The sequence below is a fragment of the Cryptotermes secundus genome, unplaced genomic scaffold (assembly GCF_002891405.2).
Source record: "Cryptotermes secundus unplaced genomic scaffold, Csec_1.0 scaffold19, whole genome shotgun sequence".
Classification (NCBI taxonomy): Eukaryota; Metazoa; Arthropoda; class Insecta; order Blattodea; family Kalotermitidae; genus Cryptotermes; species Cryptotermes secundus.
Genome location: NW_019729897.1, coordinates 166433 through 180295, shown reverse-complemented (window position 1 = coordinate 180295; position 13863 = coordinate 166433). Strand labels below are relative to the sequence as shown.

General features: G+C 38.2%; 1 protein-coding gene across 1 annotated transcript in view; it reads right to left on the bottom strand.

Annotated features, from left to right (window-relative positions):
* LOC111865657 (protein CREBRF homolog) overlaps nucleotides 1-13503 on the bottom strand; it is an 18787-nt gene extending 5284 nt beyond the window's left edge. Inside the window, exons 1-7 of the mRNA XM_023853840.2 lie at nucleotides 13241-13503; nucleotides 11454-12661; nucleotides 5437-5535; nucleotides 4181-4394; nucleotides 2915-3091; nucleotides 2232-2305; nucleotides 875-997 (exon numbers count right to left, since the gene is read on the bottom strand). Of these exons, the coding sequence (XP_023709608.1) occupies nucleotides 875-997; nucleotides 2232-2305; nucleotides 2915-3091; nucleotides 4181-4394; nucleotides 5437-5535; nucleotides 11454-12609 (1843 nt within the window). The 5' untranslated portion in view covers nucleotides 12610-12661; nucleotides 13241-13503. The remainder of the gene's footprint in view (nucleotides 1-874; nucleotides 998-2231; nucleotides 2306-2914; nucleotides 3092-4180; nucleotides 4395-5436; nucleotides 5536-11453; nucleotides 12662-13240) is intronic.
* Nucleotides 13504-13863: the final 360 nt, after the last annotated feature.

The following is a 13863-nucleotide window of genomic DNA, read 5'->3' as shown; positions in this document are numbered from 1 at the left end:
AAGGCAACATTCCAGCAGATGACGCAGGTGGGAAGACAGACACTCCATGCAGATGGTGGCCAAAAATTATATAAGTAGGACATTATTTTCTACCTTAAAAATGTATTTCAAATAACGTCCGCACGCGCGGACTGTGCGACCCCATATGGGGACATTCGTACCGCTGACTAAACTTGTGCGACCCCATACGGGGTCTTTAGTCGTTTAAAGGTTAAACAGTGATTTGTGTACATATACTGCAAACAATATGCAGTGAACAAGTGTTAACACAGCCTCCAAAATCTGGTAGATGAAGCATGGCATGGCTTCTTGTACTAACTGCTTGCAAGGTCAATGGACATCCACACATATTGTTCACTAGCCAATGACACAGAATCTCACTAAGAGCAAACACTAATGCATAATCTAAGAGCTGCATAAATTAGGGAGGTCAGGTTTAGGACAGACACTAAGTCATGGCACAGACTTCATGTAGGAACTGAATTTTCATCCACTAAATGCGGATAAAATCTCGTACTGGCAAAGGCTAAAATGGGGTAATTTATTCATTGCATACATGGAACTTTTACCATGACTCCAAAAAATGTACACTAACTGCAGGAAAACCTTAAATTGAGATTGCACTCTATTCTGTCCAATTTTTATCCACTGTACATGACTTCTTCCATTTGGGATGAACTACAGGTTGTGATAACCCTACTGATCTCCCAACTTGCATCATACATACATCTAAATGATTACAAGGCAATGAAAATTTCTCAAGGTAATAATATATATTGTAGGACTAAACATTAAATGTCCTATAGCATGCATGTCTGGTTGTAACCGAGGTCAAATTAGATCAGTAATTGGAGTCCTCATGAAGCTTACTTACTTGTAGCTGTTTTGACGGCTTTCTCTATGTGCTTTGTAAGCTCCTCCTGATTTTCGTGATTTTCTGCAGTGAACTTTGCTGCCAAAACCTGCTTGATTTGAGAGATTCCAACATTGAGACGCTCTGTAACAATGAAACATTTTTTTATATGCTTTATGCAGCAGATGTAAAAATCACATTTCTTAGTATCAAGCAAACTAAAGCACTACTGTAAAATATTTGAAAAAATTCATACATTTAAACAAATAAATGAATACTCTCTTCCATAACCAGTAAGAAAATCCTAACTCTTATAAAGAGCTACAAAACTTATTTACAGAAAAAACAGCATTCCATATGAATCTGTAAATTTTCTTTTCTTAAAACACTTTTGGTTCAGTTTATTGTCTTTTGTAGTTAACAGCAAAATAATTGATGGAAGAGGAACATTCACCCCTGCCCCCTTGCTTTCAAAATTAAGAAATAAAGGGGTGCAAAAAATTATGAGAAGAGTGCCAGTTAGTTACAATTCACTTATTATTAAGCTGCGGGAAAAGGGTCCCTGTTTCGTGGTTTCCCATATATGCAACATTAAGAAATTGAAGGTTCCACTAGCTTTTGTCACTCTAATGCAGTCCTCATTCTAAGCTACACTTGACTTTATAGCAGTTTCACTATACATAACTATTTACATGTTACAGGCTTTTAGAAGGCTGATGTTGTGAAATCTAGCAGAGCCAACATTCATTCCATATTCTGCCATCAGTGTAGCAAGTAAGGGATGGAACTAGGTTTCAGGTTTAGGACACACAAGCTACCATGAGTTTGCCTAAATCACCACAAAAGCTATGAACCAAAAGTAGTATTCCTCTATATTTCTGTTTTGTCAATGAAACTGAGATTCTGGACTTCTTCAATAGAAGCGTCCCTTGCTGGTAAAACTGTTGGGCCTGTAAAAGAAAAGAGGGATTTGGAAGGTAAGGTAAAGCTGTCCCTGTACTTCCAAATTAAATACTGCAGATATCATACTGTGCTACTTGATTACAGATACCATACATAGTGAGAGGTAAGTACAGAGAAATGATGGAAGTGTACGATGAATACAGAGTAATGACAGTACAATGATTAGCTAGCAAAAATTTGGAAAACTCAGAGAAAAAAGAAACTTTATCCACCACAAATCTCACATGAAGTCATTCAGGACTGAACCCCAGGTTTGATGGCGGGAAGCAAATGTCTGTACCACCTGAACTATGGCTCAAAAAATAATGTTGCAAAATGAATTCCAGACATAAGCCAGCATGCAAGCCACTAAATGTGATATCGGTTAAGGGAGGGGTTGGGAAAAATAAAAGCTAAAACATCCATATATACATACTGTGTTCATGTTCCAACCCATACAGCTTCAATTTGTTGGCCTCATGTTGAGCTTTCTTCTTTAGTCGACATGCTCTGGAATATTGGGACAACCCACGTGAGATGTGACATTATTATGACAGTGAATTCTGGAATATGGTGCCATGTACTTTGGCAGACAAGATACCAATGTTCTGGAGGAACCTTCTGCTTCTCTTCTACCCTGTAGATACAGGCAGAAGGTTCCTCTGAAACATGGTACTTATCTACCATACTACATGGTGTCATATACTAGTAAACTGTTACGCTTAATCAATACATAACTTAAGGGACTGTATGCCACAAAAAAGGCACACACATTTTGTAATCTTTCTGAATCTCTGTGGACTATATACATTCTTGTTCAATTACAAACTGGGGCAAGGAATACTTTGAGGTTTATTATGCAACAGTGTGACCTGGCATATAATAGAAACAGTGGCCAATTCTAAACTGCATTACAGAGGTCAGCGAATTGTGCAGATGCAAATCCACAGTAAGATCATATAGTCAAATTCTCTTTTACAGGTTTTGAAAATTGCCTCTAAGACAATTAGTAGAAGGCCTATGAATATTTCTGAGAAGCAATCCAAGATTTTTATTTTTATAGCAAGTGATTCAACTCTCAGCAACAAAATATTTTACTACAACAGCAACATCACTGACCTGGAGGCTAGTTTGTTCTTCTCTTTGCGTGTCTTGGGTCGTATGTTGAATGGTAATTCACTCACAGGTGTCATATCATTTATTATGCGTCCCAACTTATCAAGCTCCTTACCAATACTGCATAACTTACGTGGGTTGGGTGTTAAATCATTCCCATCTCCTTTCCTTGCTTTACCACTGAAACCATATAAGACCATAATGATTCAACATTATATCCACTACACCTAAACATACGCAATTTGTTACACCAAAACAACACCCATGTATTATTCTTTTGTTGCACATTTAACAGTGGATGTGACAGAATCACTAATACTTTCTACTGTATAATACATGATGTTAACAATATACTGTAATACATACATTATGTTTCTTGATATTATCCATCCTCCTGTCTTTATCTAAAACTACCGTCCTGTTTATTTTTCAAAACAATGTTTTGGGCCCAATCAATAGAGCTAGTCCAGAGATAGGGACTAGATCTAATGATTTGGCCCAACTGAGTAGGTTTTGCCTGAAGATGGAGACAGAATACAGCCTCCAAAATGTTGTTTTTAAAAATAAAAAAGAAGTGTTTTTAGACAGATAGGATGATGGATAATATCCAAAAACATAATACTTGTACTAATGTATCATTGTCACAAACTTATAGATCTTAATATACTTTTAGAATATTAGGAGAAGAACTGAAACTGTTATGATGTTGAAGATTCCATATGCAGTCTTCTGGATTATGACACTGTGATTGAGCAAGCTGGCTCCCATTGTAATGCTTCTGGCTCACATGTGTGACATGTCTAGTTCAAATCTCAGCCAGGACACTTAACTCCCAACATGTTTTTGTGGTCCCCCCCCCCAAGGTAAATACCCATTTAATAATTTAACTTAGGCCACATACATTTCCATCCACATCCCTTCAAATTCATTATTATTCAGTCATCAAATCATTCAGCATGCTACAGTGAGACTTACTGACAAGAAATATGACACTCTACTGTAACATGACAGATAAAGGTAAAAAGTAAAGCTATTCCTGTAACAGGCCGTGAAGGCCCATAGGGTTGTTAGATGTTGAGGCTCCCACATTATCTAGACAATCAGCTCAAAGATGGTGGTAAGGTTGTCAGCCTTATGCACCGGCTGCGCTTTACTCCCCAGGAAAATTATTTAATTAATTCCTGGTACTCATTTCTGTTACAGGCTGAGTCGACGCCAGGGCCATTACATACTCTGTATGGCCACAATATGAATAACATTAGTATTTACCTATGTTTTATTCCTCTGACTGAACACTCAGGACTGAACACTGGATCAGTTACTTCATTGAGAACATGTGGGTCTTCAAAACGGGTCTTCAGTACAAGACGCTGTCCTTTTGGTCCCTTAGCCTGCACGTTGTATTGCCAAAAGTAACGCTCTTTTTTGGACATGGATGAAGACAGTTTTGACATACCTGTTTCCCCATCACTCACTATAGATTCTGCAACACCACATAAATACAAGGCTGCAACTAAAAAAGAACGCCAGGAGTAATGTGAAGCCATTGTATACTAGATACATAATATTCTTATATGGCATGTCAACATAATCAATTACTATCTTTGTGGTCACATGAAAAATGCCTATCGTAGCATTGTTAAAACCCAAAGGACCTTGTGATAATGATCATCACACACCCAGCATCCTGATGTGAACAAGTTCTATTATGCTGTGATAAGTAGTTTGTAGGAGATAACTGCAATACACATATGCATCATTTTACACCCTCTTCTGTCTAGCATGTGAGCCTTCAAAATGACATGGTTGTAACAACGTAACAAGCACATCCATATTTAAGTTGGCTGAAACTCAGTCTAACATTCCCATACCGCTTAATAAGGGATTTATTTCAGAAACATTCTGTAAAATTTGTCACGTAAAATAATAATAAATAAATAGCATTCATCACAGCTCCTGCAATATGAAACAACAATATGTATAAAAATCTGTACTGAAATCATAGAAACCATTCCTCTTGTTCCTGGTGGTTGCTTATATTACCTGCCAAATTTGATGGGGGGGGGGCAATAATTCCCCTTCTATCTCTGACATTCTTTTACATGTTGTCTGTCCTATTATGACGTCCTTCCTCCCTCTCCTTCAAGTTGAAACAGTTCCCTCACCTCATCAGCACAAGATATTTCAGGTTTCCCCCACATATCCTACTAATGGCCAGTACAGTTTGGATCTGCCTCTGCATCCTAAGGGACATAAGGCAGTTTGGATTCCTCCCTGTAGCCTAGCAATAATCCCACTGTTGTCTCAATACAAAAGCCTCCCTTACGCAGGAAGTAATGGGGAAGTAACTCAGCTTGGACTCAAACCCAAGCATGTATTAACAGAATTAAGTATTTTCCACCTTTTGTCTCCAAGAGGAAATGATTTTGTCTTTACCAACTTCTACAACCTGCCATTTTGGAGAAACAGGGTGGGAGAGATGGAATGAAAAACTTTGGTGATTACATGAAGATATAAAAACCAACCAGCATCTGATGAGAAGTCTTCATAATGATCGCTATCATCTTCAGAGTCAAAACCTTCATCATGCGAGAAGTCGTGAGATTCGGGACTCAGGACACCACCTGCCATTACAAATGAACAAAATAGTGAGTGAAACACAGAACTTTACAAAAAAAAGTCAATCATGCAAGTCTACACAGTTATTACATAATTTAGGATAATCAAACTTCATCCTATTAAAACCACGACAATTTATATCATGATGGCTTCATTAATTTATTTGTTTTATATACTTAAGTATGGTTGCAAAACGTGTGTAATATATGCCATATAATTCATCTACAAAGTTTTACTTGAAGAATACTGTCTTCTGGGGTTTGTAAACTTCTACCACACTGCATCGCATTACATCCCAGAAGGCAGTATTCTTCATAGTACCTGCCAGAAGAACCTTGAAAAACTGTACTTCCTCCTCCAAAAGCACTGGCTGAAGCCCATTCTAAGGTTCATAAGTCAAATTGGTTTTTCCATCTAATTCTCTATCATGCTACATATAGAACATCCCATGCAACAGCAAAAAGCTTCACACCATGGATTTTATGACCAAAAAACAAGAAAGGGTGGAGACTATAAACACGGGAGCTTCATTGCTTCCTAACATAGATACAGGCAATTTTAACATTTTTTTTTTACAAGAAATACTGTAAATGGCATGCAAAGGCTTTTCAGAACATTTTAATTGCTCATAATTATCACAAAATTTCATAAATTACAAAAGCAATACACAAACTTTTCATAAAACAAGAAACCCTTTTCTTCTTACAGCAACAAAAAAAATGTTTAAATTCTGAAAGTGTTATGTGAAATGCAGTAACAAAAATTAACTTTCTTTGATATTTTGGCAACAAAAAAAAAAAGTGGGAGAGAGATAGGAGTAAATGTTCTAGTTACCAGCCACTGTATGCAATTGCATAATCTGGTTTGTTGAGACAGATACTGTTGTAATTAATACTGAAGTTGGGAAGTGACCTTGATATAACACTGTTCAAAAACTGTCACTGTAAGAAGAAAAGCTGTTTTACCAAAAGTTACTACCTTGATTTTGTTTCTGTGAGGCATATGATGCCCAGCTGCCATAAAAATGTTTTGAATAGTACTTCTACATCATTAGTAGCATTATTTGCAAAGAAAGGTTAACATTGAAGAAAGTCGTCTTCATAGTCATCGCCGTGAAAACCTCAAAACTTACAAGAGTTAACATTGCTTATATTGTTGGAATCCATGTTTATGGGACCCTTTTTCATATTTTAAGACACAGAATCCATAATGTGAAGCTCTGTACTGCTGCATGGGGCACCTGTATACTTTCTTTTGTCAGCATATATGAAAATTTTTCCAGATATTCTCTCAACACGTTACATGTACACCCACTGCTAGGCAACAAGCTCCTTCAAAGACCGATTCTTGGTAAATAGTCAATTACTAGGTTATGCAACAAGACATCAGGCTGTTTTCTATGTTTGTGCTGAACAACAGTAAGAACAGGGTTCTCTGTGACCAATTGCTATATTACACAATGGTTCTTACAATAGAACTGTGTTTTCTGTGTGGTCTGTGGCATGGCTAGCCACCTGGTCATGCTGGTTCCTCACTTGCGGATTCTTCTACCCTGAAGATGGAGGTAACATGTTCCTCCAAAACATTGGTTCACACAAGATCTACAAAGTTCCGCATCCGAGAAAACAGCATTCTTCATAGTCACTGCTGTCAAAACCTCAAGTCCTACACTGTATTGTACAATCTGCTGGCTTGAAAGATTCTTGCAATTGTTTTTATCATGGATATTCAACAGTTTAGGCAGGCCACAATGACAGATACAGTATGCAATTTGGGCTGGATCATTCAAATATGTCATTACAAGCACAACAGAATATTTCAATCACAAGAGTAAGCCTAAACTTACCTTATTAATGTGAAACGTGGACCTGCCTTTGTTCCACAAAGGAATAAGCATTTCATCTGAGTTTTGAAATGCCAAATCATGTAAGTGCACATCTGTGATTCACGAACAGAACTTCAAGTTGTCTTGTTTCAAACATGATAAAGCCTGTTCATATGTATATGTGCTACCAGATACACTTGCCAAAATTATCTAATTCAGAGAAGTGAGATAGTCCTACTTGTAAGGCCGTGCCATAGCTCAAGCGGTTAGTCGCTGGCTTCCCACCACAGTGGCCCAGGTTTGATACCGGGTCTGGTCAAGTGGGATTTGTGGTGGACAAAGTGGCACTGGGGCATGTCTTCTCTGAGTACTTCGGTTTCCCCTGCCAATCTTCATTCCAGCAACTGCTCCACAGTCACCCTCACCTATCATCTGGGGATGTTACAACAGGCCAGAAGCGGCCGCAATACAAGGTACTTAGTCCCACCCCACTAGCAACAAAAAAAAAAAAACAAATGAAATAGTCTTACTTGTGAAGATGCATGAATGGTAACTGAGGCTCCAAGACTGACATTACTGCACAACCAAAGCTGTTATTTTTCTGAAGCAATGCTGACTTCAATGGAGGATGCTTTTTGAAGGATATGTACCTTCAAAGCATGGTTATGAAAGTCACTGAATCTCATTTTAAAAATATCAGCCAAGCAATCACTTCTACAGCACAGGCATTTGGAAGGCAACCCTTACTAATCCAACCTCATGAAGTAAATCACAGGAAGAAAATGCGATATATGTTAACATTTCCCAGCTGTTTCTGAAATAGTCAGCTTCATTTGTAAAGCTCTTGCAGCCCCAAGCATGCCAGAAACATTCCGTTGACCTTGAGGTCTGGTATATAATTCATTTAAGTGGCAGCTCATACCAAATATCAACGCCAAATACCAAAGCCACTTTTCATCACTTAGCTCCAGCTTTGCCCTCCTCATTTATGAACCTTTCTATTCATAGCTCCAAAGCTGCCTAAATGTTTCAACACTGTTCCATGACTCAGCCATATAAATTGGCCCCCATTTTCAGCATCAGTTTCAGACAAGAGAGACTGAAACTAGTGATGATGAATTCCATGAGATCAAATGAAATTCCCAACTGATACTACAATTTTCGACATGTCTAAACTTCAGTTTTCCACAAAATGATTGGTAGTGGACTATGCAGTGAAGTTCCATGTAAAATCTGGGACTGTATCAGTCTACTTTTCACACAGTTCTATCCATCAAACCTGTCTTCTTAATCACACTTGGAGTCCTGATTGTTGTTGACCCTTTAGTTTTGTCCAGGGTAGGCAAACTTCCTTTTCATACATACTGTGACGTGGATGGCGCAACACGAAGTAGGGGTCACATGAACTATGCAGTCTCGTGAGTGACGTCACATACCCTCACCCCTTCCATTATTATGCAACGCTCGGTAAACACCCCCTCCCCCACGGTGACATAACAAGGGATACCGCAGCTACTACACAGCAGTAAACAATTCTTGACAGTGTTGCTAGGCAACCTGTAAACGCAGCGTCGCGCAACAGCGGTACCTATCACGTAACTGTTTTCTGTGTTGTTCATGCAGAGCCTAAATAAGGAGCAGCGAACACTATTCAGTAGTGAGGTTTGAGCCAGTTACTAGAGAGAAAGAGGGAGAGTTACTAGTGAGTAACGATTAAACAGTCACTTGAAATATAGCAGCAGTCATGGGAAGAAGAAGCAAACACGTGGTTAGAAGATCTGATGTGATAATCTGTGATAGTGCACGATAATTGAGAAGTCAGCAAGTGAAGACTTATCGTGTGATTTCAAGATTTGTGTGCTGTAGTGCAATTATATTGGGAGTGTGTAATTCACAGAGACTTGTATAGCTCCCGCCTTATAAATACGTGAAGACTACTGAAGACTACTGACTACTGAGTGAACAGCTTATTGTGTAGGGTTTATAAATTGTGTAAACACGCAACTGTGTTATAATTATTTGTATCTACGACTTGTATGTTGTTAAATAAACCAATTAACAATCCGAATGGTGTCTTCAGTGGCAAAACACTTTACAATACTAAGAATAATCTTCCTCTACTGTTGCGCCATGAACCTTTTAAGACTAACTAGTTCTTTGACAACCTCAAAAGATTCTTTTATGACTCAAAAGGCTTTTAACCCTTAAGCATGGTTTCATGCATGCCATACATCACGAATATAAATGCCCTATCATGTACACCATAGGTTATACTGAAAGCTCCATTTCTGTTCTCTAACCGAGGAATGAAATATTTTATTTAGGCCAATCAGTGGCTGCCGTGCCAAGTGGACCAAACCGGACTCCACCCCCCCACTATGTGAATTAAAAAAAATTCTCAAAGTCAATAGAAAGTCCGTCGAGTGTAACAATTTGTAGGTCAGTTCTTTATCACTTCTGCCTTACATGTTTCGGTTTAATAAAACCATCATCAGAGGCACATAGTACAATCATGAAAACACTGTCGCTGTTTAAGATGTACACAGTTATGTTTGCTGCGTGGACGNAACATTTTACTTCAAATGTTTTAAATTTTAAATATTTTAACATTGGCGTTTTAATTTGAGGGCAGTTTCGGATGGAATGTGAGAACTGAACGTGCATTCAACAATCCTAGCAAGTGTTGTGCTTTTACACGTCGACATATTGTAGCAGCGTCCACACAGCAAACATAACTGTGTACATCTTAAACAGCGACAGTGTTTTCATGATTGTACTATGTGCCTCTGATGATGGTTTTATTAAACCGAAACATGTAAGGCAGAAGTGATAAAGAACTGACCTACAAATTGTTACACTCGACGGACTTTCTATTGACTTTGTGACTGATAGTGTAACGGACCAAAAATGAAACAATTCAAAAAAAAAAAAAATTCTATTCAGGTGGGGGTTTGAATGAAGGTACAATGAAATAAACAAACCCTGTAATTATGTATAAATGACCTTATTTATTGTGCAGCTAATGACTGAGACTTATCTTAACATCTGACATCAGTGTCATCATGGTCAGGACTATCTGCTGTATAGGAAGCATTCTGTGGTATCCAAAACCTACAATTTGATGTATCTAATTTGGATACAGTGGCCATTTCTGGAAACATCTGACACATCTCTTATGCAGCTAATAATGAATGAAACCAACCAACAGGCACAGCTGGAGATTTAAAAAACTTCTGGTCCCTTTTATATTTCACTCTACATTTAAAGAGTGGAAAAATGTCACGGTGGATGAATGTATGTGCTTTTAGCTGTATTTATTATATGCTGATGGGCACAGTACAAAAGAACACTTAAGTCATGTTATTCAGAACTGCCTGCTGTTCACTCCATTCTTATTGGAAATGCTTGAACTAATACAAAAATTCATTCACTTTTCTGGGACCAGTCAGGGGAATGTCAAGGCCCTCCCTGACTTTATGTCCTTCACCGGGAATTAGATATTACCCACTGCTACTGTTTGTACTTCAGTCACTCATTCATTCATCCTTCCTGATAACATTCTAATTATCAGAACACTATTCACAAAAAAAGGCATTTTGTGATCATACATCAAATTCAATAGCCATCACACTAAATCTAATGATTTTTCACTTTACAAATGCTTATGTTACATAAGCCAATGAATATTATTTCTCAAAGGCATGAGTAAACTCACTATATTAAGAAATCATTCACATGATATCATGTCTAAAAAAGAAAAAAGAAACTAATTTCAGGTACCTAATGTTTGGGAAAATATGTCCATGCCTTGTAAGTATGGAATTACATGTACTGGACATATTATCACATTGAAGCTTGGCAATGATTTTGCTGCCCTTTGTTTTTCTGCTTTGTATGCATTAATTAAGTACTCTGTTGAGAGTGAATCTACTGTTCTGGTCTTGCTTACTGATACGTTATTCTTATCGATGTAGATTTAATTATAAATTATTTCTGTAATCTTCTTCTAGTTTTTTTTTCTATTTGTTGAGTAAAATAGCGCCAACAAATCCACCTGTCACATACGTTGAGAATAATATATGTACACACAAGACATACCAGTTGACAAAGAGGATGTGGATCCTGCTTCGGCTAAAGAACCAGTAGACAAAAGATGTTGACGTGGTTCCCTGCGCTGCCAGATCTGCTCAAGTCCAAGATGGGTTGGTGCAGAGGAAGAGAGTCGAGAGCTGGAACCTGCGATGAGAGTGCCTCTTCCTATTCGATTACTAGGAGCTGAATCAAGTCCTGAGGACACAGCCATTGAAGTAATGGGGCTTGCAGGACCAGGAACAGATTGGCCAAGTAGCTGCCGATCAGGAGATGCTGAGAAAGCTTCTTTCTTCAAGAGAAGTTCATGGAGAGTGCTGTGTTTCTGCTGTAAAGGACTGATACCCAAAGGAGGCGGAGTGATGGAAGAGGCAGCTGAGTGAAGTAAAAGTGAGGAACTTGAACTATGGTGACTTGCTGGGGAGAGAGCATCAGAACATGTTCCAGCACTACTGCTATTCATCTTGCCAACAAAAGGGTCCATAGGGCTAGATGGTACACTAGAAGACGCAGCAAATGAATCTTTGTAGAAACTAAGACTAACTGGTGGAAAGGATGATGGGGTAAAGATGCTTGAGTTCTGGCTATTACTGTTATTATTGAATGCATTGGAGTTTGTGTTAGTGACTTGCACTAATGGTGGTACATTTGTAGCAGCATGTCTCGAATGTGATGCTACTGTTGGCACACTGATATAGTAGCTGTTTTCCTCTGGCAGCAGAAGATCATCAAAGTTCAAATCTTCAAGCAAATTCTCATCATTAGCATTCAGTTCTGCCAATGTAGGGCCTTGTATCAAGTCAGCTTTGTCAACCTGGAAGATATCATCATCATCCATACGGAATGTGTCACTTCTATTTAGCTCACTTTCTGTATTTAACCGTGACTCCCACCCTGATGAGCCTGATATTGTTTGGTATAAACCTGACGAACCTTGGAGCGCTACTGCAGTGACTGTGCCAGTATCACGAGAAGTTGATGGCGATGAAGATACATCAAGGAATTCATAACCGAAATCCCTCAGTTCAGAAAGATCCATCATTTTTCGAGGGGGAATCGGCATACTTGCTGTCATGCAGCTGCTCGTGTCCATTGAAACTGGTTCTTGCTTCACTGTAAATCCTGGATCCAGGAAAAAATCTCCTGAATATACAGGATCAGCCATGTTTCTGTTAATTTTGTAGGTCTGTCACCTTAATGAGCTGACATTTGTTTCTCTGTAACATAGAACCAAGTATAATAGCTTCCAGTATTTCTTATACAATTCACTGTGCGATGTTAAGGCAATTACATCTTCGGATTCAGTATGTCATGGGAAATTATGATGCTGACAAAACACCAGCACATGTGATATGGCCTATTCCAACTGCTGTCCTTGGACCTATTTATAACCGTGGCAAGGATACAGGCATGAGATTTCAACTGTAGCTGACTGGAGTTCGTCAAATTCATTGGATCTTTTTAAAAGTTATAACGTACAGGTAACATATGTTCTATAACAATAACTATTCACTATTTTTATTTACTACTAGAAGTGTGATAAATGCTACATATGTAACGTGAAAAATGTAGAATTCACGCATCATTAACTCGAACTTGTTTTGATTGCACAACACGATGCACGATGATAAACAAACCACCTAGGATGAACATTATAATACTGACTTCAAACATTAAAAAAGGCCTTTATTTTGTCGATAATCGTATTTGCAGAGTTTACTGATGGATTTAATGACAGATGTTCATAATATCCCAACATGGCATTCCACTTATTCCGAAACTTCGTTGTGCCTTACCTCGGACAGCATAAACCACTGTGCGCTAGTAGTTTCCCGCGCTAATCACTCATCACTGTAGGACAACAAGACCATGACTTATCAGATTCACATAACGCCACTAAAAATTGTTCTTACTTGCTTACAATTGAGGGACACTTTATCCTGTAACTTTAATTTATCAACAGTGTGTATTTAAATGGATATTACATTCCTCAACCGTTTATTTTCCTTTTCCTGGGATGAGTAAACACTCAAATATGCAAACTTACTCTACGCACACAGTAGAAATTACTCAAAGGTCACATGAGCACGATCAATCGACTAGCACCTTGACCAATCATGAACACGGACACTCATTGTCCACCAATAAGAGGATTTGTTATGATCTATCGTCCCACCTCTACATTAAGTCCTAGAAGGAGAATCTGAAATAGATCAAGATGTTTGTGCTGGAATATCATAGAGCAGCATATGCATGCACACTTCAAAGGACCTTATCCATATAGGTAGAATAGAGAAGGTATAGATTTTAGAGTAACAGGTTAATTTGATTCGCTTATCATTGCAATTTTCTTCTTTTAGAAAGGAAATAAACAAACTCATCATCAACCGAAAATATAGCTATTCTCCTTCCTAGAAAC